Source organism: Fistularia commersonii, chromosome 6 (assembly GCF_037954325.1).
Source record: "Fistularia commersonii isolate RoL2024-O1a breed Wild chromosome 6, RoL_Fcom_v1.0, whole genome shotgun sequence".
Classification (NCBI taxonomy): Eukaryota; Metazoa; Chordata; class Actinopteri; order Syngnathiformes; family Fistulariidae; genus Fistularia; species Fistularia commersonii.
In genome coordinates this window covers 12,289,320-12,310,314 of record NC_141289.1, presented here as the reverse complement: position 1 = coordinate 12,310,314, position 20,995 = coordinate 12,289,320, and the positions used below count along the sequence as shown (strand labels likewise).

Below are 20,995 nucleotides of genomic sequence, written 5' to 3'. Positions count from 1 at the left end.
AATGTCACTGTTTAAACATACTTCTACACATCATGGGCAGATGTGTCACGATGGAGCAGTAAATAACTGATAAGCAACATGAGGATATTGAGACATATGAGCCGTATGTACTCAGATTTCTCACAGATAAATAGCTTCATTAACTGGGGGGTGGGGGCATTGTAAATGCATGGCCAATAAAAAAGGCTTGTGCAATGAAGGAGAACTAAATGGTGCATACAGTTAAGTGAGACAAACATACAACTTTGTAATGTTGGGAGTGAGCGAGTGAACAAATAGAGACCGAGCACATTGTCTATACTTCATATAGTAAAGGTACAGAAAGATTTTCACTTAGACATAAATCAATAGTGGCAGTTTGTCAGTTCAGTGCATTAATGAGTACTTATTGGCTGTCAAAAAACGAACCACAAAAATACCAAACCTTTTTTTATCAAAACACATTGCTTTAAATTTCCTGATGATATTTCATGGTGCTGACCATTTTATTTGTACTGATGAATGATTCATGGTCATCCTATCAGTCCCACATGGTAATGAATAGTACACCGCAATCCATAACTCCACAATTCAACTGGAGGTTCTTTGTAAACCTAAACAGTGGAGGTTTGTATCGCATCCAGACAACCTTGGAAATTTCTCTCAGAAGGCATTCAATGGAGTACAGTTTTGTAACATTTAGCAAGGGAAAATTTTTTGGTACTTCCAAAAAAGTGGATGTGTTGTTTTTTTTTTGCACAATGTTAATTTGGACTATGCTACATCCATTACAACTTGTTTTTTTTCTTCTAAGTATATATATATATATATATATATATATATATGTATATATGAGACATGTATACAGCTGAATCCTTGGATTCAATTTAAATTTACAGTTTCCGTTTAACAAAAAAACTGTGTGAGAAAATGATGAATCAGGATGGCAAAGATCCCAAATTCATCTGATCATTTCAATTGCAAACTAAGCGTATTATCGAAGTGTGTGGCTCTTTGTTATCTCTTAACCAAATCAAAATTAAATTAAAGCAATAAAGACAAAGGAGCACATGCACACAGATGGGGCCTTGTAGACACAGAATGATGCATCAATTCAACACAGTGACTCTTAACTTCAATCAACAGCAACAAGCTGGATGAAAGAGGTTGGAAAATGGTGGTTGTGTATGTGTGCGCGCACCCATGCATGAATGCATGTGTACATGTGTGTGTGTGCACGCATGGTTTGGTGAATAACAGTAAGTGGCAGAGCTACAGAGCAGCCAAACAAAGAGCATGAAAACAAGGTGGCAGCCACAATGCTGGCAGGGTGCCGGCTCAGTTTAAAGTCTCGTAGTGCAGAGAGGAAACAAGCCCGACTAATATGTGCACTGGGTGACGATGCAGTGGCTTGCTGCGGGGCTAGACATTAGCTAAGCAGTACTAAACATCCACACAATCGCACCCAGAAAGAAACACAGAAAACAAACTGACAAAAAAAAAACAACTCAAGTAGCTGGCCTATGAATCTTACACGTCCGTGAGACGAAAATGCAGTGTTGAAAAAGCTCTATACCTGTGTGTAATGATATGCATGTGTTTGTGTTTTGGATGAGGTCCCAGGTATACTGTAGCTCAGCCTGCTGCCAGGGGGCACGATAGTAAGATGTAAGGGAGACTAAAAGAGAGGGGCGTTTGAGTTAAGGGACATCAGTCCATTACTCCTCTGGCTATCTGTGGAGTGTGCACACACGTCTATGTGAACACAACAGAGCATGCGTGCACACATACAGTACATGCGGACACAGAGGCACACAAAGCTGCCATGCTAGGGTTGACTTGGTAGAGGAAATTCCAAGGCTGGCGCACTTTATCATTATCACATAAGGCTGAACAGACACAGCTATAGAGGAGTGAGAGATAATAGAAGGACAGAGAGGGTAAAAAAAAAATGGTCAAAGTGTTGAGGAAAAAGAAAAAAAGTCCAAGCGATCACAAACAGACAATAGGATATCTGAGACAGGGTAAGACTTCGGTTAAGTATTAAGATGACTCACAACAGAGAGCCTGAATCAGATCAATCAAGACAAAAGTGATAGGGAAAGAGCAAGCTCCTCTGCTGCAGGAAATATGGAAGTTAAAAAGATACAAAAAAAACCCTTATAGCCAAATTCAAAATGCAGACTCCTAGAATTAGAGAATTGAGAGGGGAACAAGAGAGAGAGTGGCACTTCTTAGGGGAAGTGAGAAAGATGGAGAAAAAGGAAAGCAGTTAGGAAAGTGAAAGGCTCCTTACAGCGGCTCTAGCCAGAGAGAAAAAGGGTTTTAGCCAAATTAAAGAAGCTAGGCAAGCCTCTTGAAACCATCCATCTAATGAAATATGTCAAAGCCCATAAAGAAACACTGAGGCCACTTAAAGGAGGAGGAAGGGGTGAGGGGTGTAACGCGGGGAGATAGGTAAATACACTGCATCAGCAAAAATGAAAAACACGCAAAAGCCCTGTCAATACCCATTAGCTGAGGCATCACTGGGATGCAAGAAGAAAACAGGGAGAGGGACCAAGAGCAGAAATAGATTACTTTATTTATCATGGGTCACATACTGTATGTCACAGGTGCTTATCATATATTCCAGGAAAATCATAGCGTCAGAGGAGGTGGGGGGAGTAGGTGGTCGGTGGGTATCAGAGTGAAGAGGAGGAGGGCAGAGGTGAAGCCACGACTGGGAATGCTGAGTGGGGGTATTTAAGATCAGCAGCAGGGCTCAGGCATTTGCATTCCACTGGCAACAGGCTGAGTTGGCTGTTGCAGGAGGATTTAAGATATCGTGGAATGAGCTGTGTGTGTATGTTTGGCTGTCAGAAAGTCATCTCACATCAGAAATAAAACGCTGGTCATGATTCTGTTCTAATATAAGGCACATTGCCATTCTAAATTGTAGAGGGTTCTTGATGAGTTGCAACATATTCACGTTCCTGAACTGCTCAATTAAAATAATTACTAATGCTGCCTGACCGCGATCCTGATGGTCAGCCGGGCACTGAGGCGCCAGATGCCTCAGCAAACTCTGATTTATAATCCATAACACGGCTACTCATGACAGTCTCGGTCAACCAATGGTGGCCACTGAGAAACAATGCCAGAGCAATTATGTTCGACTCGGAGGAAATTAAGTGTTGCTCCTATCACATCGCGAACTCCATCAGCCCAGGACATGCTGCATATACGCCATTAGTGACCCATTCCAAAAATGCACTCAAACACGCCTTGGAATGATGTGTAGGCTGGCAGTGAAAACTTTGTTGCTGTTGCAGTGTTTTGGCACTGGACTGTTTTTTTCTTCTATGACTAGAAGAGGCATTAAAACAGCATAGGGGAAGGAATCATTGTTGCCTTTTTAATTTCTGAGAGATGCTATTCTCCAGGACATTTAAATGACACCATTAGCTATGACAGAGGGATTGTGCCCAGACACTGTCCCTCAGTGTGGAGACATGGAGGGGAAGTCTTTATTATAGCTGTGAGAATTGACTAGTCTTCAAATAAGTCCATTTATTATTCCAGCATAAAGAGAAAGACATTTTTTTCAACAACAATTCAGAGGGCTCGTGTCCAAAAACAATATATTTGAAACATGAAATGTCAGTTTTAGCTGCTTAAGGGGAGCACTGATAGTATATTAGGAGAATGTTAGTAAAGTAGGAGAAAGTTAAAGAAAATATTTTCTGAGTTTTTTTCCAATCCTTTGTTCTAAAAGGGGAAAACTATAGACCACAGTGTCAGGTTTTTGGGATTTTCCAGTACTCGTTTGAACATGGATTGGGTGTTCCTAATATTCTCAAGAGATCTTTTACTAGAACATTTCTGAGACAATTTCAGTGACAATCCAGTAGGTGTGGCAGTCAGGATTGTGCCCCAAAATAAAATCCTGTTGAAGTGCTAACAGTCTTTACCAAGACAGTAGCTTACACTCGTTTGAAAAAAGATAGTTCTACCAACTATTCTGTTGACTTCAGTCAGTATATATACATATTTTTGTATATATGTTTGTCATTCAGACACATATTTTCTGCTGTGTGTGTACTTTGATATCAATGTTACTGATTGGTACATTGATAATCTGTATAATCATATTTTATATCGAGTTGATTAAAAGTAGTCTTAAAATGAAAACAGGCGATAATAAATTCTTGGTTCCTCCCGCACATCAAATTTTATCAGATAACTCAAAACTCAACCATAGAACAAGCAAGAACTTTGTTTACCTTAATTACATTTGTTCTGAAAATAATTATTTTTCCAGACTTAAACTGGAAGTCAGAAGGAAATCTTGACAGTTGCAGGGGAGTCTTGAGTTTTAAGAAAGGCACTTAAAAATAAAACATGTTATTATTATCATTGTTATTATTATTGTTATCATGACTGGAGTCGCAGCGCTCTCCCCTTATCTCAGTCGTCAAGTGTGATCAAGTGCAGTCAAGTAGTCATCTTACAGTCGTAGCTGAGTCTTTTCCTAGTCTTGTGGCTTATGACAATATCAAATGTGTTTCATATTTTTGCAAGTCATTGTGTTATGTCACTTTAAAGTCTGAATCAACAACCAAGAGATGAGCTTCAACAAACCCAAAGACAAGAAACATGGTAACAGCATGATGGGAGAAGGTTGCAGGTTATGGTTTTCCATGAGTCTTTTCAAAATTTTTGTAAAGTCATTAGACAAACAGTCTTTAGTCTCAGACTACGCTGTGGCCTGGCTGTGACTTAAAACACTAAGAACAAGTCTTTAGAAGTGAGCTGGTATGAGATTACATTTTTGCACAACATATGATTGTGTGGTGATAATTTCCTGATATGGCAAACTAAACATGGATTTTACCAAAGGGGCCTTAGAATTAACTTGCCATTGTTATAGTCAGGCTTCAGTTTGCAGTGTATTAATTATTATTATTAGTTGGCATTAAGTATTACTGACTCAGTTTACCTGTTTCAAACAAAGGACAGTAGATTTATTGCATCATCTTAATAGATTTTAAGAATCCCGTTCTCTCCAGAGCATGAACAAGCACATAAACTACCCCTTTTTCCTGCCGTCAGTTACAGTAGCATGCAATAATACAATGTCGCATCACTCCGTAAAAGCTCTACTTTGACAAGACTCCTCTAAAACAGAAAGACATACCTAGGTAGAAGATATTTTAATGAAATAACTTTGCTGTCAGGTGGTCTGGGATTAAATACTGGGATCCCACTGACCTGGACTGGTATAAAACAGGGCGAACTCAGACACTAAGTGATTCACAACTCTGGTTTGTCAGGCGTAATCGAGGGAAGGGAAGATAATTGAAATTGGAATTGGAGCAGAGGTGAAAAATTACATTTTTCATGCAGAGGGTTAGCCTGTTTTTGTGCATGGACGCGTTTAACTGTTGCACTGTGACATGATCAAGGGAGGAAGAGTTAAACCAAAACAAAAGGTTTTTGGAAGCATATGAAGGTTACATTATACTCACCATTTCTCTGCCTGACCAGGGATCCCATATTGCTCTCATCCGCCACTACAATACAGAAAATATACAAAATCAATAAAAAATACAAAAGAAAATACCACATACGGATGAGCCTAGAAAGACTCCAGGGCCATGCGAATCTTTGTGACTGGGATATAAACGACTCTCCAGATGATGGCTTGTGGGAGGCAAAATGACAAAGACAGAGAGGAAATGAAAATGAAGCAGATATATAAAGAATACCAATAGAAAGAGATATTACGATTGTATAAGGGAATCAGAAAAGGTGTAGGTAACACTATAAGAGAAATAATAAAAAGGAGAAAACAAGAAGAGTCCCTTGCAAACCCCCACATCAGCACCACCCCACCAACCACCATCTAATCTAACTTAACAAGATTGTGGTCTGCCAACAGCAGCATCATACACATCTGACAGGGATACAATAATAGGATTTTTATAGTACTTCTATTACTCTTAAATAAAGCCTTCTCATTTTTATGTGGTCCATTGTCCCTGGGGGTGCTGATATAAGGCGGAGGGATAATATAAGATATGGGGAGCATTTGGGAGAGAAAGAAGAGATGACCAGAGTACATGCGCCTTGGTTGTGAGCAGATGTAAGGTAATCGGGTGTAATAGAGAATTAAGGTTTAAAGAAATACAAGCAAGAAAAAGGAACCCTAAAACATATGTAATAAATAAAACCAGCAAAACATAAACTTATTTTGCTTTATAAGTAAATAAGTAAAACCAAATATTAGGCATTGGTGGGAATGAAGATTCTAAATCAAACTGAAAAAGGTGTGCAACACCTTTAGATGGTAACCGAAGTACGGACTAATCTTTTAGAAAATGAAACTCGTTTATTTTCTCACTATAACTCTTCATTGGAATCAAGAAGTCTCGCTTTTCTAATAACTAGTAACTGTTTTCTAATAGAAACAGTTATGTCGGTGGCTTATCAAAACAAGACTACTGACAAAAAGTTTAAAGACAAACTCATAACGCACAGAAGGGGCTTGTTGACGGCCAAATTAATTTTGCTATCTTCCTGGCATTTCCTGGCAAGGACTTTGTCACAAATAAATGAACAAATTAATAAATCTGCTTGTCAAAATTTCAAGGAAGAAAGAAAGACGCAGCAGCCTCCTTCTTCGAACACAATTTCTGCTTCTGGTCGCAAAACAACAATTTGGTGCTACTTTATCATTTTGTACTAGCGGACTATGAAAGAATGCAGTGGTCAATAGTGCATGACTAGTTATCAAAAATGGGCGCTTACTCAACAGTCTCCTCTTTTAATCATGTATAAAATCTGTCCTTCAAAAGAAACCCTACCATGGTGCATTCTAAGCCATACAGGTAAAAAAGAAAGAGATTTGAACTGATTTTGACAACACTCATAATCAAAACGAGAGTTAAATGATTGATGGAACTTTTACAGTAAGACAAAGTGAAGTGTCTAGTACATGTCCGAATGTGCACACGTTGTTTGTGTGTGTGTGTTGTTGTCCTACACAGCTAAGATCAATATCACAACTTCACTTCTTGTCCATCAAGTGGTGTTTAATCAAGACTAGTTTGCTCTGTGGTTTCAAAAGGGCTGATGTGCAGACATGTTGGCAAACCAACATACATGTTTAGGGGTCCTGCCATCCTTTCACAAGTACAGATACGTACTGACATATGCTCTACCATGTTTGAGCCCTGAAGGACTGTGAAGAGGGTATAGAGACGAATAGGACCAGAGCGATCAAACACACAGAAGAGAGAACAAAAATAGATTGAAATGGAGGATGGCCAGAGATGGACTTGGAAGCCAGAGAAGGGATGGAAGCAAATATTGGAGTGGGTCCTCAGTGGGATGGAGCAAAGAGTATGTGTTTGTGTCTGCGTGTGTGTGTGCGCGCGCATGCGAAGACCACCCTTGTCCATAATGAAAGCCAATCAGCTTTGGTGGCAGAGGCTTGTGCTGCAGGAAGAAAGCCAATCCACTGAACCTAATGAACCGAGATTGGAAATCAGAGAACCATAGAAAAGGGAGGGAGCGAAAGACGATCACACAAGCAGTGGACTCATTGGCTTCTTTCCGAGAAAGTGCAAAGAGGAAAGAGAGAGATAAACCAAGATAGAGAGAATCCTGTGCGAGTGGGAGAAAGTTTTTAAAACAGACAGAATTGCGGCCTTATACCCGGTGGAGATAAGAAAATTGAGGAAAAACATCAAGAAGAAGAAAAGTGAGAGATAAAGGAAAACGACAAGATTGGGGAGACAGACAGGGTGAGAGCAGGGGTCACCTCAGGTTAATATGAGGAAATAAGCTCCTTCGTTTTCACCTTCCACACACAGCAAGCCACAAAATTGGAAACCATGTGCCTTTCATTTACACACAAACGGAAAGTACACACACTGACATGTGCGTACAAACACACACTACATGGCATGTTAACCCAGTCTGCTGGAAAGCCCCTGGGTTTATAAGTTCAAGAGGTCAGATCCCCCTGGGCAGAGGATAATAGGAGAGGTCTACATATCACAACAAAGAAATGTACTGATAAGAAGCATGTGATTGCTGTTTGGACTGCACTTGTGAAGGCGTTTGTGTGTGTGTGTGTGTGTCATTGTGTCTGTGACTGACTGGTAACAATGTGGCTGCTGCACACTTGCTCATTGTTTGTAAATAACAAATTATAAAAATAAGCATGGCTTAGCTCACTGATAAAGGCCTATAAATAGATTTTCATATCTGAATATCTACACTCACTAATTTTTCAAGACATTTTTAGCAATAGTACTGTATAAAGCTTTTATTACAGACATCTGTATTTTCCCCTTTCAAAAAATTCTCAAGATTTCTCTTTTACATGTCCCACAATTCAATGCACTTCCGAGTAGTTTCTCCAAGCTTTTTAAGCAGTTATAAGGATTAAAAATGGTTATTAATTTTCACATTTTTCAGTGTTTTGTTTTCAGGTATATTCAACATATTCCTGGATAGTCGCATTATGATTTCCTAATTTTTTGCACCATTTCACCTTAAATGTAGACCCAGAACTCATAACTGCATTGCATTTCTCTTCACTCAACAGGAGATTGTGATGTGTTTGAGCTTACCCAGGTCCATGCTCTTGGATGTTCTGTTTCGTGGAACGTTGTCCTGGTGAAAGGTCAGTTGGCTCTCTGTGTAAACATCCGACACAATGTTCGGTTGCTTCTGAAACTTACTGTAATCAACAATCACAATCATTAGAAAAATGTTGATCAATCTTTACTTCATAACAGTAGCTTAACATTAAAAAATGATAGTAATGTTAGGTAATAATGGTAAGTGGTAGTAAACACCTCCCGGGACAACAAATTATTCCATTGCCCCTCCTGCAGATGGTAAGACTCAGTCAGACATTATTATAAAGTGTCTTACTGAGGAAAAAGAAAAGTGATGCCAGACTCTGACTCAAACCACATGAGAAGCTTTGCATGCAAACTGCACATTTCCGAGTGAGATGTCTTGGGTGGTTATGGATCCGTAACATGACAGAAACTGAGCACAACCAGCTCAATAACATTCTCTCAGGTTCTGAATGTGAGAAGATAGCATATCTGGCAAAGTCGACAGTCCTTCTCTAAGGTTTGAAAACGAGATAACTTCAACAACGGTTTGACGAATTGAAGAACAAGATATTGAGACCTTCAAAATATTAGTCCTCTGTGTGGCCTGAACTCAGGATTTTCCTCAAGGGTGTAAAGGGTGTTTTCTGACCAGGAAGCTCTATGAACTTTTTCTGAGAGTATCTGTTCACTGAGAAGATTCACTGAAAAGTACAAACCCCAGAGGAGTTTTCTTCACTGTTTTGTTGTTTTTGTTTGTTTTTTATTTCAGTGATGTGGTGAAGAACTGTGTGCGTATTTGTGTGTTACAGGGGTTTCATGGTGGTTGCATAATCATGAATGTGTTGTTATGTAATCACATTCTTACTCATTCTAACTTTTTTTGCATTTATGTAGCTGTCATTGTTTTGCAGTGCTGTTGTTTATCTATTGCTGATATGGTGTTTTGTACAGTTATCTTGATGGAGTTGATCTTTGTTTTGTAGTAACTTTTGTAGTTATGGCCTTGTTTTATTAATGTAGCTGTGATGTGTTTCTGTGTAACTTTGTTGCTAGTTTGTTTAATTATTTTTCTGTTGTTTTTGTTAAGCTGTTTGTCTGTTTTTTCCATTTTGTTATGTTTTCATACTTTTGATGTTTGGTTATTGTCATATTGTGTTGTGGAGTAACTGCTTTTTAAAGTACCGAGTCTTTCTCATAACCTAGTTCTAATAATGGTCATTCTTTGTTTCTGCAGTGCACAATGTTGATAGTCTCTCTGCTCATCAAGGACAAACACCATGTTCAGGGATACAGGTGTCCATATGTACACTTGGTACCATTATGGCTCTGGCCTTTGTTTGGCGATCAATTTCATGGTGGTCATGTCGTTGGACTTGCCATTGCATGTTTTGATCACTCAAGTAAAGAGAGGGGTAGAGCTGTCAAGTGATCACCACCTGGTGGGCCACCTACTAGGGCTGACCATGCCAGTCAGGCCCAGTTCAACCATATTGTGAGGGTCTGATGGGAACATCTGACTTATTGCCCTGTCAGGAGGAGTTTCAGTTCCCTCTTCCTGCAAAACTCCAACCCTGTCCCCATGGGGATATGGGACATTGAGTTCTCATGGGCCATCCTCTGTGCCTCCATATTTGAGAAATTGGATAATCTAGTCCACCATCGAACCAAGTCTGGGGACTTGGGAGTGGCCTCTCCTTTCTCTGATGCTGAAGTTACCGAGGTGGTTATAAAGCCCCTTGGTGGCAGGTCTCTGGGGGGGGGCATGAAATCCACCTGCAATTTCTCAAGGTTCTTGGTGTTGTAGGGCTAGCTTGCTCTGAAATATCACTCGGATGTAGGAGACCATGTGCCTGGATTAGCAGACCTGTGGAGTGGTCATCTGCTTTAAAAAGGTGGCCTGGACGGTGTGTCCTGACCACAAGTGGATCGCATTCTTCAGTCCTGGAGAAGAGGGTCCTTTAGATATCTGAGCATCAGATTCAAAAGGAGTAGTATGGTTTTCGCCCTGGTCACAGATCAGTGAACTAGCTCTATAGCCTCAGTAGGGTCCTGAGTAAATTTGAGAAGTATTTCAACTGTGTCACTCAGAAAGTCCTGTGGGAGGCCTGTGGAAGGCGCATCGGGAATATTGGGTACCACACACCCTGATAGGGGTCGAAATAAGTTTCCTCTACATTGTGTCCAGGTTCTTCCATAGAAATAGAATTTGACCTGGTCAGGATGCCTCCTTGCTGAGGTTTTTCAGACAAGTCCTACAGGGAAGATGCTCGGGAGAAGACCTGCATATTCCCCTCTGGGTAAGGACTGAGTCTCTTAATTGGCCTTGGATCACCTCGCGATTCCCCCTGAAAAGCTGGATGGAGTGGTTGGGGAGAGGGTAGTCTTGGCCTGTCTGCTGAGGCTGCTGCCCCTGCAGCCCGACTTGGATAAGCAGCAGAAGACTTATGGATGGATGGTTATCATAATTAGAACCTAAGGTCTAAATAATTAATGTTTGCACAATAATGTGATGATTATCCTTAACTTTGAGACTTTATATTTTATTTGTATTTCTTATTCTCCCTCCTTCCTTCTATTATCTATTATCGTTATGTTTTACTTGAAACTCTGGCACAACAATTTCCTTCAGGATAGATAAAGTTGTTCTTATTCTTATTCATATTCCATTAAAGACCCCAGACAAAATGTGCGAATAGAGTACAATAACTGGACACTGTTTAATATTCAATAAAAAGAAAATGGGATAGTGCTTTGTGTGTTATTAGAAAATTCAAGTTACTAGGGGGCACCTTTGTTGAAGGGGTATTGGAGGCAAGTCTTTACTCATTTCCCCCACAGTACCAGGGGAAGGTGGAGAGGGGAAACCTTCTTCCAAGTCATCATTGTCATTGCTGTAGTGACTGTAGCTGCCGTTTGTGGTTGAAACAGGATGCTGAGCTGAAGAGAAACACAGAAATCCAATGTTTGGATCAGAATCAAAGGTCCTGATGCTTTGCATACTATGTCTTTAGACCCTTCAGGCTTGGATCCCTAATAACAGCATTAATAATAAAAACAATAATGAGAGTGACCTCTGTTATTGGTCCCTAGGGTAATCAATAATGCTAGTACTAGGGAAAAAACAGCTACCCATTCATCACTCAGCAAACACATGCATGGACCTAATGAACCTGATACATTTCAGTCCTAATGTAAATGAAAATAAATCCAAATTAAACATTTGTTGACAAAATGGTTCCAATGTTAAGAGTGTGTGATTGCAAAATTAGAAAACAGCTGATGGACACCAGCGGTGAATGATCAGGAGAAAGGAGATCCTCTTAACCACATGTGTTTCTCAAAAGTGTCAAAAAGTATTAGGACGCAAGAAATGTTTCAGCTTTGGTTAATGCTGAAGAAGAACTTCAGCTGAGGAAGGAATTTTGGAGAGGCCACAGGAGAGAATGCTCTATTGGCCTTGAGTAAGTTTTGAAATGCTCTCAATTCCTATGTATTGACATGATCTCGTCATGAATTTCTGAAGGCGCTGGTGACAGAGGGTCTGTCTTAGCAGGCCCTTCTATTCAATGTCACATGGTGCTCAGGGACAGTGGCTTGAGAATGGCAGACCAGAGCAATGGTCCACATTTTTAAGGGGTCACCAGAGCATTCAAACTGCTTGGTCCTACAAGGAAAAGTTTTCACCAGAATTTTGGAAAAGAGACTTTTAGCTGATCGATGGGCATTGGGTACAGTAATCACAGGATAATTTCTCAGGTTTTCATAGAAGATATGGTCCTGTTGGCCTCATCACCACGCGACCTTCAGCAGGCACTTGAGGTTACAGCTAAGAGTGAAGTGGTCAAGATAAGAGATGAATCTCTAAGTGAGAGGCATTTGTTTCTGCCCTGGAAGGCAGTGGATTACATCCCCAGGTCGGAAGGAACTTATACCATCAAGTGAAGGAGTTATAGTGTTTTGGGGTTCTCAATCCAATTTGGGGTTCTCAATTTCATTTTTGTCATGAAGAGGAAAGATGAAGGAACTTCATCAGTGAGCAAAGCACTTTCCTATGCTATAAATCCCAGCTAAGGTCACGAGCTTTGGTTCCTAGGTGAAAGAACGAGTTCTCTGGAACAAGTTTCCTTCACGAGTTGGCTAAACACCGCCTTAAGAGAGAGCCTGAAGAGCACTGATATCAGGGTGGAGCTCAAAAGTTGTGACTGATCGAGGTTTTCCAGGGCGTCCACATAGCAGGAGTTCCACAGTCAACCTAGAACACACCGTGAACTATGTATCCTGTCTGGGCTGAGGGACACAGTGAAACACCCAGTGTGTTGCAGGCAACAAAAATTCCTGAACACCTACTTAGTCTCCTCCTATACATTTCTTAGACACACAAAAGCTTAAAAAAAAAACCAATCATTTACATATAAAAACCTAACTCTTACTACATTCGAACTGCTCTTCATGCATTTCCATAAACTGTAAATCACATGAATGGGAAATAAGCAGCATTTCCCTGCAGTAAAGTTTTTGTGCTCAAATCCCCCCCAACAAAAAATGTCTGTTACTGTATTACCACTACAGTCTGAAACGGAGTTGACAGAGTCTCAGTGAAAAAGCTCTTGCCGCTCCACGGGGGGATGAAGGGAGGAAACAAAGATGGGAGATAAACAAACACACACACACACACATTCATACACATATAGATACACGCGCACACACCACACACACACACTAAACAGTTTCTTAGTCCTTTTTTCCTGAACACTGTGAGACACAAGCAGCACAATACCCCGTATGCAAAACACACATTTAGAAGCGGTTTCATCATCGTAATGATTCCAAGGTCAGATCTTTAGCACATGAAAAGCGAGCATTTTCCATTCTCTAGATATAAATATGCAAGGGCGAGACTGAAATGAGATACGGAGACAGAGGTTCAAAATTATACATCCATTTCATAATGTGGCTATAAAATGTGCAGTGTGGCATTTAGAGAAGCCATGGTTGGGTGCCACACTGTTCAGCAATCGCAAACACACACATGTATATGAGCACAAACACAATGACAAATAAACTCTGTGTACACACTTGGTTGCAGATAACGGGAGTACACAAACACTCCTGGTTTAATGTTGACTATCTGACAGTTCAAATGGACAAATATTGTGCATAGTGTGACAAGTCAAGTGTGTTGGTGCAACCTCACCACTTCTGTAGGCATGGTTGCTGTAGGCATGGTTGTTCGGCATTTTAGTGTGGCCGGAACCATTCAGAACTGGCTCTACATTTCTGGGTCTTGAGGTACCCGGTAATGAATCGTGGCTCCGCAGCTCCTGACAAGAAAAAAGAAAAAGAAATGAATAAGATTGTAAGGAATAACAGAAGTACTTGTTTCTGGTTCATATGCAAATTTATATCCAAAAGTAAAGAAACATGTTCAAGAAGGTCGGAATGGGTGGGGTATCAGGGGTACTATGCAATGGAAGACTCAGCCAGAATGAAAGTAAAGGTGTACAAGACAGTGGTGAGACCGGTGATGCTGATGAAGATGCTAAGGTTCTCTTTGGGAGTGATGAGGGTGGTTAGGATCAGGAATGAGTCTATCAGAGGAACAGCACATGTTAGATGTTTTGGAGAGAAGGTCAGAGAAGCCAGACTGAGATAGTTTGGTCATGGACAGAGGAGGGATAGTGAATATATTGGTAGACAAGATGCTGGAATTGGTGTGGCCAGGCAGGAAGTCTAGAGGAAGACCAAGGAGATTTATGGACGTAGTGAAAGATCATTAAGTCAGTTGGTGTGAGAGAGGACGATACAGAGAACAGGGTTAAGTTGGAAAAGGTTGGTTCACTGTGGCGACCCCTGAAGGGAAAAGCCGAAAGGAAAGGGAGAAAATGCCAAGATATATGCAAAATACAACATGAATATGATTTATGAAAAATTAATGTTGACTATAACATAAAATTATTCATCTTATTACCCAGCAGGATTCAACTAAGATGTATTTCATTTCTTTTGTTTTTCACGTGTATGCCAACACTGCACATATTCAGCACGAATGCAACAAATAATTGAAACACAGCTAAAGACACACACTTATCAAAAGTAAACCCTCTAAAAATGATCTTTTCAAAGTCATTTATTTTGAGTATTTATTTTCTAATCAAACATCGTATGTTATGCTTGTTCCTGCAGTTGAATGCCTCAGCTTCACTACAGAGGGAAGTATTCAATGAGTTTGTCACTAGTAAGTTTTCACAGAAGCTGGGTAAAGTGTCCTTTTCCTAAGAGCTGACCAATATTCTGAAGTTGGCATATAGGCAACATTTGTGATGTTATACTCTGTGGCCTCAAGCCAAACATGGTCCAGTAACCTGCAAACACACGTATGATGTCAAGTAGGTCACGTGCACAAATATATATTTTCTCATTTAAATAACAGAATAATAACAAGATCCAAAATCCTTGGATGAGTCAAACTCAAGAACAGTCGGGATTCTATAAGTTCACTGAACAGCCGAACCAATTCAATTTATCTTTGTCTGAATACATAGGATGATATGACAAGAGTACTAACATTAAAATCAATTGTAATTTGTTGTTGTAATAACATGAATCGAATTGTTCAAACATTTCTTTGTTCTGAATTCACTTCCAAGCAACCTCAAATGAAAGGTAAAAAAAAACCTGCTATTTTCAGGATTTAGCAAGTGCAGTCTAATCAAACGACAACAGTGACATTTCACATTTATAGCTTGCAATTTTTGCGTAGTATCTTGCATTCAGTCAATTATGATTTCGGTCAGATGATGATGTGCGAGCATATCTTTGGGGAAAAGAGCTGATTTAGAACTATTCTCTGGAGATTAGAAAAGGACATACAGAACCAAATGCAACAAAATAGTCATGAGGATTGTAACTGAGGAAGAAATGGTCATGCTCATCAACACATTCCTCCTCTGTTAAATGTTTCAAATCTTGGCTTACTTTATAATGAGGGCCTTTAATATAATATTTTAAAATATTTTCCAGGTGCTTATGCACACTTGGATTAAATGTTGTTAATGTAAGAACTGGAACCCTTGGGTAAAATTATGAAATTTGGCAGGTCTAATTTTTATTACGCTGAGAAAACACTACAGGATAGAAACATTGGCTTTATAAAATGCTCAATTATAGTTATCTTTCAACCGGATCATTAAGCGAGAAAATATGTGTATATCAAGTGATATGCTTTTGATATGCTATTTGAAGCTTATTCACTGCAAAAAAGATAATAAAGACCTTTCTGTGCACATTTTTACAAACAACTATGGAGCGTGACAAAGCCCGACCCCCACAGAGATATGCACTGCTGGGATTACATTGTTGTGTAAGATTGAAGAAGCATGCTGTGGTCACAGAGATGGGGGTCCAAGCTGTCACACGTCAAAAAAAAAATAAGTAAATTAATAAAATAAATACAATAATCAAATTCCCTCTGTATAATAATGAATGATTTTCTGGATAAAGTTGGTCAAATCAAAACACTGGCTGGGATCATGCCGTCCCAAAGGAATCGTTATTTCCTGAACGTAACCGTACTATGGCTGTCAATTAGTAGCAGATTATACATGAGTGTGTGTGTGTATATACACACACGCATGTGTCAGATGCATTCGAACACAAAGAAATCAGACAGCTCTTCTATTTGTACTGGGGAACTATACATCACATCAAGTTCTGCAGCCATTCATTCATTCAGCCATCCAGCCATCTATCTATCCGGCCTTCCGGGTCCACAGACTGACAGCTAGCCCGAGGCTTTAGAAGCAGACAGACAGACAGGCAGTCAGATATCTTAATCCCACAACAATAAGTAAACAGAGGGGGATCCGTCTATCCAGCCAGCCCCCAACCTACAGCTGCATATAATGGGCTTCTGAGAGGCTTACTTGTGCTTCACCCTGCTGTGTCACACACCCCACCCACATGTCACTCCACCTGAGATGGCTGACAAGAGCCAAGAAGAGAGGCTGTTTTCATTCTTTAACATATTTGAGACGCTGCGTCTGCCTCTATTATGTCCTTGGTGTCCCATAGCTTCTGTTTCTGTTTCAGCTATATTTTAATCCAATCGGCTGCCCGTGATAAACTGATTTAAACTTGGAATTATATCATGCGAGTTGACAGACCGACTTTTAAAAATCTGATTCTGATTTTTCAAGATAAACAAAATGGCAATATTTATCTCATACAAGTCCCATTAAACTATTAAAATCACTGTTTGGCTCTGAAAACAATATGCTCGATATTTAAGTCTTTAGGTTCAAATTATATATAATTTTAATCAATCGTCAATTTTCTTCCTCCTCAACAAGAAGTCATTAAGTCCCGTCATTACATCTTGGTGTTGTTTTCTTTTTTCTTACCACCCTGTAAAGTATCTGTTCACATGTTCTCTCATGTAACACTGGGGTCTCTACATCCATCCAAACTAATACTATGATGATAAGAGTGAAGTCATTTCTGCACATCATCAGTTATCCGCATCATCTTTGTATCGTATATGGGGTTAACATTTGAGCTATATAAAAATTCCATTTTCAACAAAACTAACCGCAATCAGCATTTGGTTAGCTATATTTCCAATTGGCAAAAAGTGATCCAACCAGAGTAATTAGATGATTCCATGTATGTTTAAAAGGTGAATATAGAACTTGCGTTCGACAAGAGTTGGAGGGGAAGACTGATCAGTAAGAGTTTCAGGCTGTGTCGCCTTTGGGAGGGTTTTTCTTCTTTTTTTTTTTTTTAAAATCAAACTGCCACCAGACGGCCCATTTGGTGATGAAAGGAGAAGGAAAATGCAGACATATACTGAACTTTGAACTGGATTTAATTGCTTTTCTCCACCGGCATAGATGACAGACATGATTTTACTGATAGGAACTGATGAAGTAATGGCATGGATGAGGTGGATGTTGTACAATGGATGGGTCAGCAGCAGTGTCACCAACCATCTGCTTCGACTAATGTGACATGTTTATAAGGATGTGAAATAATCAGTCACGGGTCAAGATGGAACGGAATTAAGAGTCCAGGAAAAGTTTTTGAATGTGTGTCATGCTTGATGTCTCCATCACTTCATTCACCTAGTTACATGTGGTGCTTTTTTATCTTTTCTTGAACACCACTTCACATGAGACTATGTGATCAATGATGCAAATTTACCAAAAGGGGATTTGAGAAACACAAAGTGAGGATCCTTTTTTTAGTACGTCAGTACAAATGAGGATTTTTTTCCCCCTTTCTGATAACAACAGCTCTTCAACTTAGTGAGAATAAAAATAAGCAAAGGTGAAAACACTAAAACACTCGCCACTGTCTGACTTTAACATGTCGAAAACATCTGAGAGGCACTGTGTTCAATGATGCAATGTATGTTTATAAATGTGGATTCTACACAGGAGTCACTTTTCATTAGGTTTGAACACAATGCGCTGACAGTTCTAAAAATGGCCGGCCTTGTTTAAATCAAGCAGGATTCCCACTGTTTCTTTCACTTTTCTGGGACATCTTAGAGCCTAAGACTGCCATTAATATATTACTTACTTCCATTTCTTGTTCTTGAATACTGCAAGGCTTTTTATGTTTTGTTTCAACTGAATTTCAACAAACAAAAAAAACTTTTTTTTCCCGATGCTATTCTGGTAATCTCTTCTGGTAATCATGGCCGTATTGTGATTTAAAAAACACATCTAACTAATGTTTGAGGAAAATAGAGGAGTTGCTAAGGCATTTTACTTTTTCCTTTCATTAACAAGGTATTTGCCATGACAGTCATAGAGTCAACTCGGGTTGGGAAAATTAGTTTTCCAAGGCTTCAAGACTTTAAAGGAGGTGTGGGAACTATGTCATGGTGCAGGTTTTACTCGCTTCAGTACAGCATGGTGTGCTCAAACAAGAGATACAGAAAGGGTTGAAAAGAAAACAGACACTGAGGCCAAGACAGACGGAACTGGGAACCAAATATTACTTCATAAGCAATGAAAAGGAGCAACGAAGGAGGCGGCTGGAAAAAAAAGGAGAAACAAGCAAAGGCAGGCATGCAAAAGACTTCAGATAAGCTTTATTTAACAGAGGAGAAACAGGCAGGTGAAAAAGAAAAGCACAGTACATTGTGTGCATCCACTTTTTTTTTTGAAAGAAAGACATTACAAAAAAATAAACAAGTGATGCAGTGAAAGAACAGTTCTTACAGTCCGGTGTAAGGGGAAAAGGGGGGGGGGGGTGCAAAAAGTAATTTTTAGTGAGATAAAACAACTTGACAGAAATGAAAATTGGACACTGTGACGAATTTACCATTGCACTTTATGGGCCATATTTTCAAAAGATTTGAATGTTAGCAGAGTGACAGTTAGTGATGTTGGCAAAAAGAAAGCTCTCAGCCTGATTAATATGCTTCCACATCACTGATCCCTATAAAGTTACTGTATTTAGAGTGTGCTTTTTTATAATCTTAATTATAACATCAAATGCATACTTCATATTTTTGAAGATATTAAAATTTATAAGATTTGATTAATTCTTTTCGCAACAGCAGAAATGACCTTTCTGGCTCTAATTTTAAATCAGAGATTTATTTGAATTCGACTTTTTTTAGCCATGTGATTAAAGCAGTGATCTTTTATCACCTGCATGCTAAAAGGTCGCATAAAACCCTTTTTATAAGGTCTCTGCATGCGCGTATGTGCACACGCATGCAAGCACTCATGCATGCATACACAAAAGCCGAGTCAGAGTCCACCAGAGAGCCGAGGATGGTGCCCAGTTAGAGTTTGGCTGTGTGAGTGCCTAGAAACGGATGTTTGTGTATTTCTGTTAAGCTGGCAGTATCTAGATGCTCTTCTGTGATTGGGTGGGTCTCCATACATCTGCCCAGCCATCGCTCTGATGTTTTCGGTGTATGTGTTACTCTGTAAGCTGTCACATCTATGAACGGGGTCTAGCGTGCAGCTACTTGGGATTGTAGGAATACAGCTGTGCGTATAGCCCTGGGCATCTCGTACCCTGTAGCTGTTTGTGTTATTGAGAAGGGTGTGGCCCTGCAAATACACCTGTTTTTGGCCGCCAACGTGTCCACCAGGTTGGGTATATCCCCCGTCATGGTGACTATAGTCGGATTCTTTCTCCTTTGGTTTGAATTGAAGAGTGTGACAACTATGTCTCTCCCTCTGAGTAAAACCATAAGTGTATCTAGTGTGTGTGTCCCCCGCACGGCGAGTGTGGTGTTGCCTGTGGCTGTGGGGCAACGGCTCTGATGCTCGTCTCCTCAAATTGAGAAGCAGGGAGGAGGAGCGCAGAGGAGGGGGCGGCTGCTGTTGGGGGCCGGTGATACCACCCCGTACCTGAATGTTGGAGCCCGTTTGAATCTGGGGTTGGTAGGCGGTGTTGACATTTGCTGCAACATTGGTGCTACCTGCCTTTACGAAAAAAGAAAGAAGAAAAAGTAAGCAACAGCTGCTTGTCTGAAGTTGATTTCTTTTTGGGAAACTGTATCACAAGACAGTGATGCTACGAAAGGTCCATGATGAGCTGATGTCTATGACCATTAGAGAATAATGAGTTATTAAAATGAAATCAACTTGAATGTAAGAAGCAATGCAACGGTGACATTTATTCAATAGAACACAATCTTAAAGTACACCACTGCAGGGGGACCTTTTAACTGCATCCTGGTGATGTTTATCTATAAATAAGCAGAAATATTACAACAATATGGTATTAGTGTTATGACCGTCAGGAAAAAAAGCACCTTTGTACTTGAGGGTGCAAATCACCTGCACGATTCCCTTGATTTCAACATCTTCTTTTTTTCGCATTACTCTCCCAGTAAACATTCACTCTCTCGCGCATATTCCGAAGAATGCCTGAACAATTGTCAAAAACATGTACTGGTACTAATTATTCCTTTGGACTGATTATTTAAAAATGTCAGTCGTAAAGCTTGACAGCCAAAGAAGATCACAGTACTTAAAGGAGTGTCAAGAGAGCACTCACATCTTTATCTTTGTATTCGTCTTATCTAAGGGTATTTACATTGCTGATGGTGTTTTATTGATCGTCACTAAGAACATTTGACTGCTTGAAAAATATTATGGATCCATGCATTATAGAGTTCCTCAGCTTGATTTTGCATTGCCAATGCTTCTAGTGACACAGCTGCTATTAGTAGACAGAATATCTTCCCAAGTTATCATATCCAAGCAATCATTCTAGTGTTGATGATGTGTGTCATCGATCTGCTGTCAAACTTGTATTAGCTATGGATACAGGATGCTGAACGAGTGCAGAGGGTTCCAGAATACAAAGACACTCGACTAGTTTTCATGTTAGCTAACTGATGTATCGATATAAAAAATGAATTG

The 20,995-nt window shown here is 39.8% G+C and overlaps 1 protein-coding gene across 3 annotated transcripts in view; it reads right to left on the bottom strand.

Moving 5' to 3' along the window:
• Nucleotides 1-20,995, bottom strand: part of pard3ba (par-3 family cell polarity regulator beta a) — a 158,507-nt gene that overhangs the window by 68,448 nt on the left and 69,064 nt on the right. For all 3 annotated transcript variants that reach the window (XM_086148140.1, XM_086148141.1, XM_086148142.1), the window contains 5 exons: nucleotides 19,976-20,050; nucleotides 13,795-13,921; nucleotides 11,390-11,537; nucleotides 8,604-8,713; nucleotides 5,490-5,534 (listed from right to left, as the gene is read on the bottom strand). In XM_086148140.1, the coding sequence (XP_086004266.1) occupies nucleotides 5,490-5,534; nucleotides 8,604-8,713; nucleotides 11,390-11,537; nucleotides 13,795-13,921; nucleotides 19,976-20,050 (505 nt within the window). The remainder of the gene's footprint in view (nucleotides 1-5,489; nucleotides 5,535-8,603; nucleotides 8,714-11,389; nucleotides 11,538-13,794; nucleotides 13,922-19,975; nucleotides 20,051-20,995) is intronic.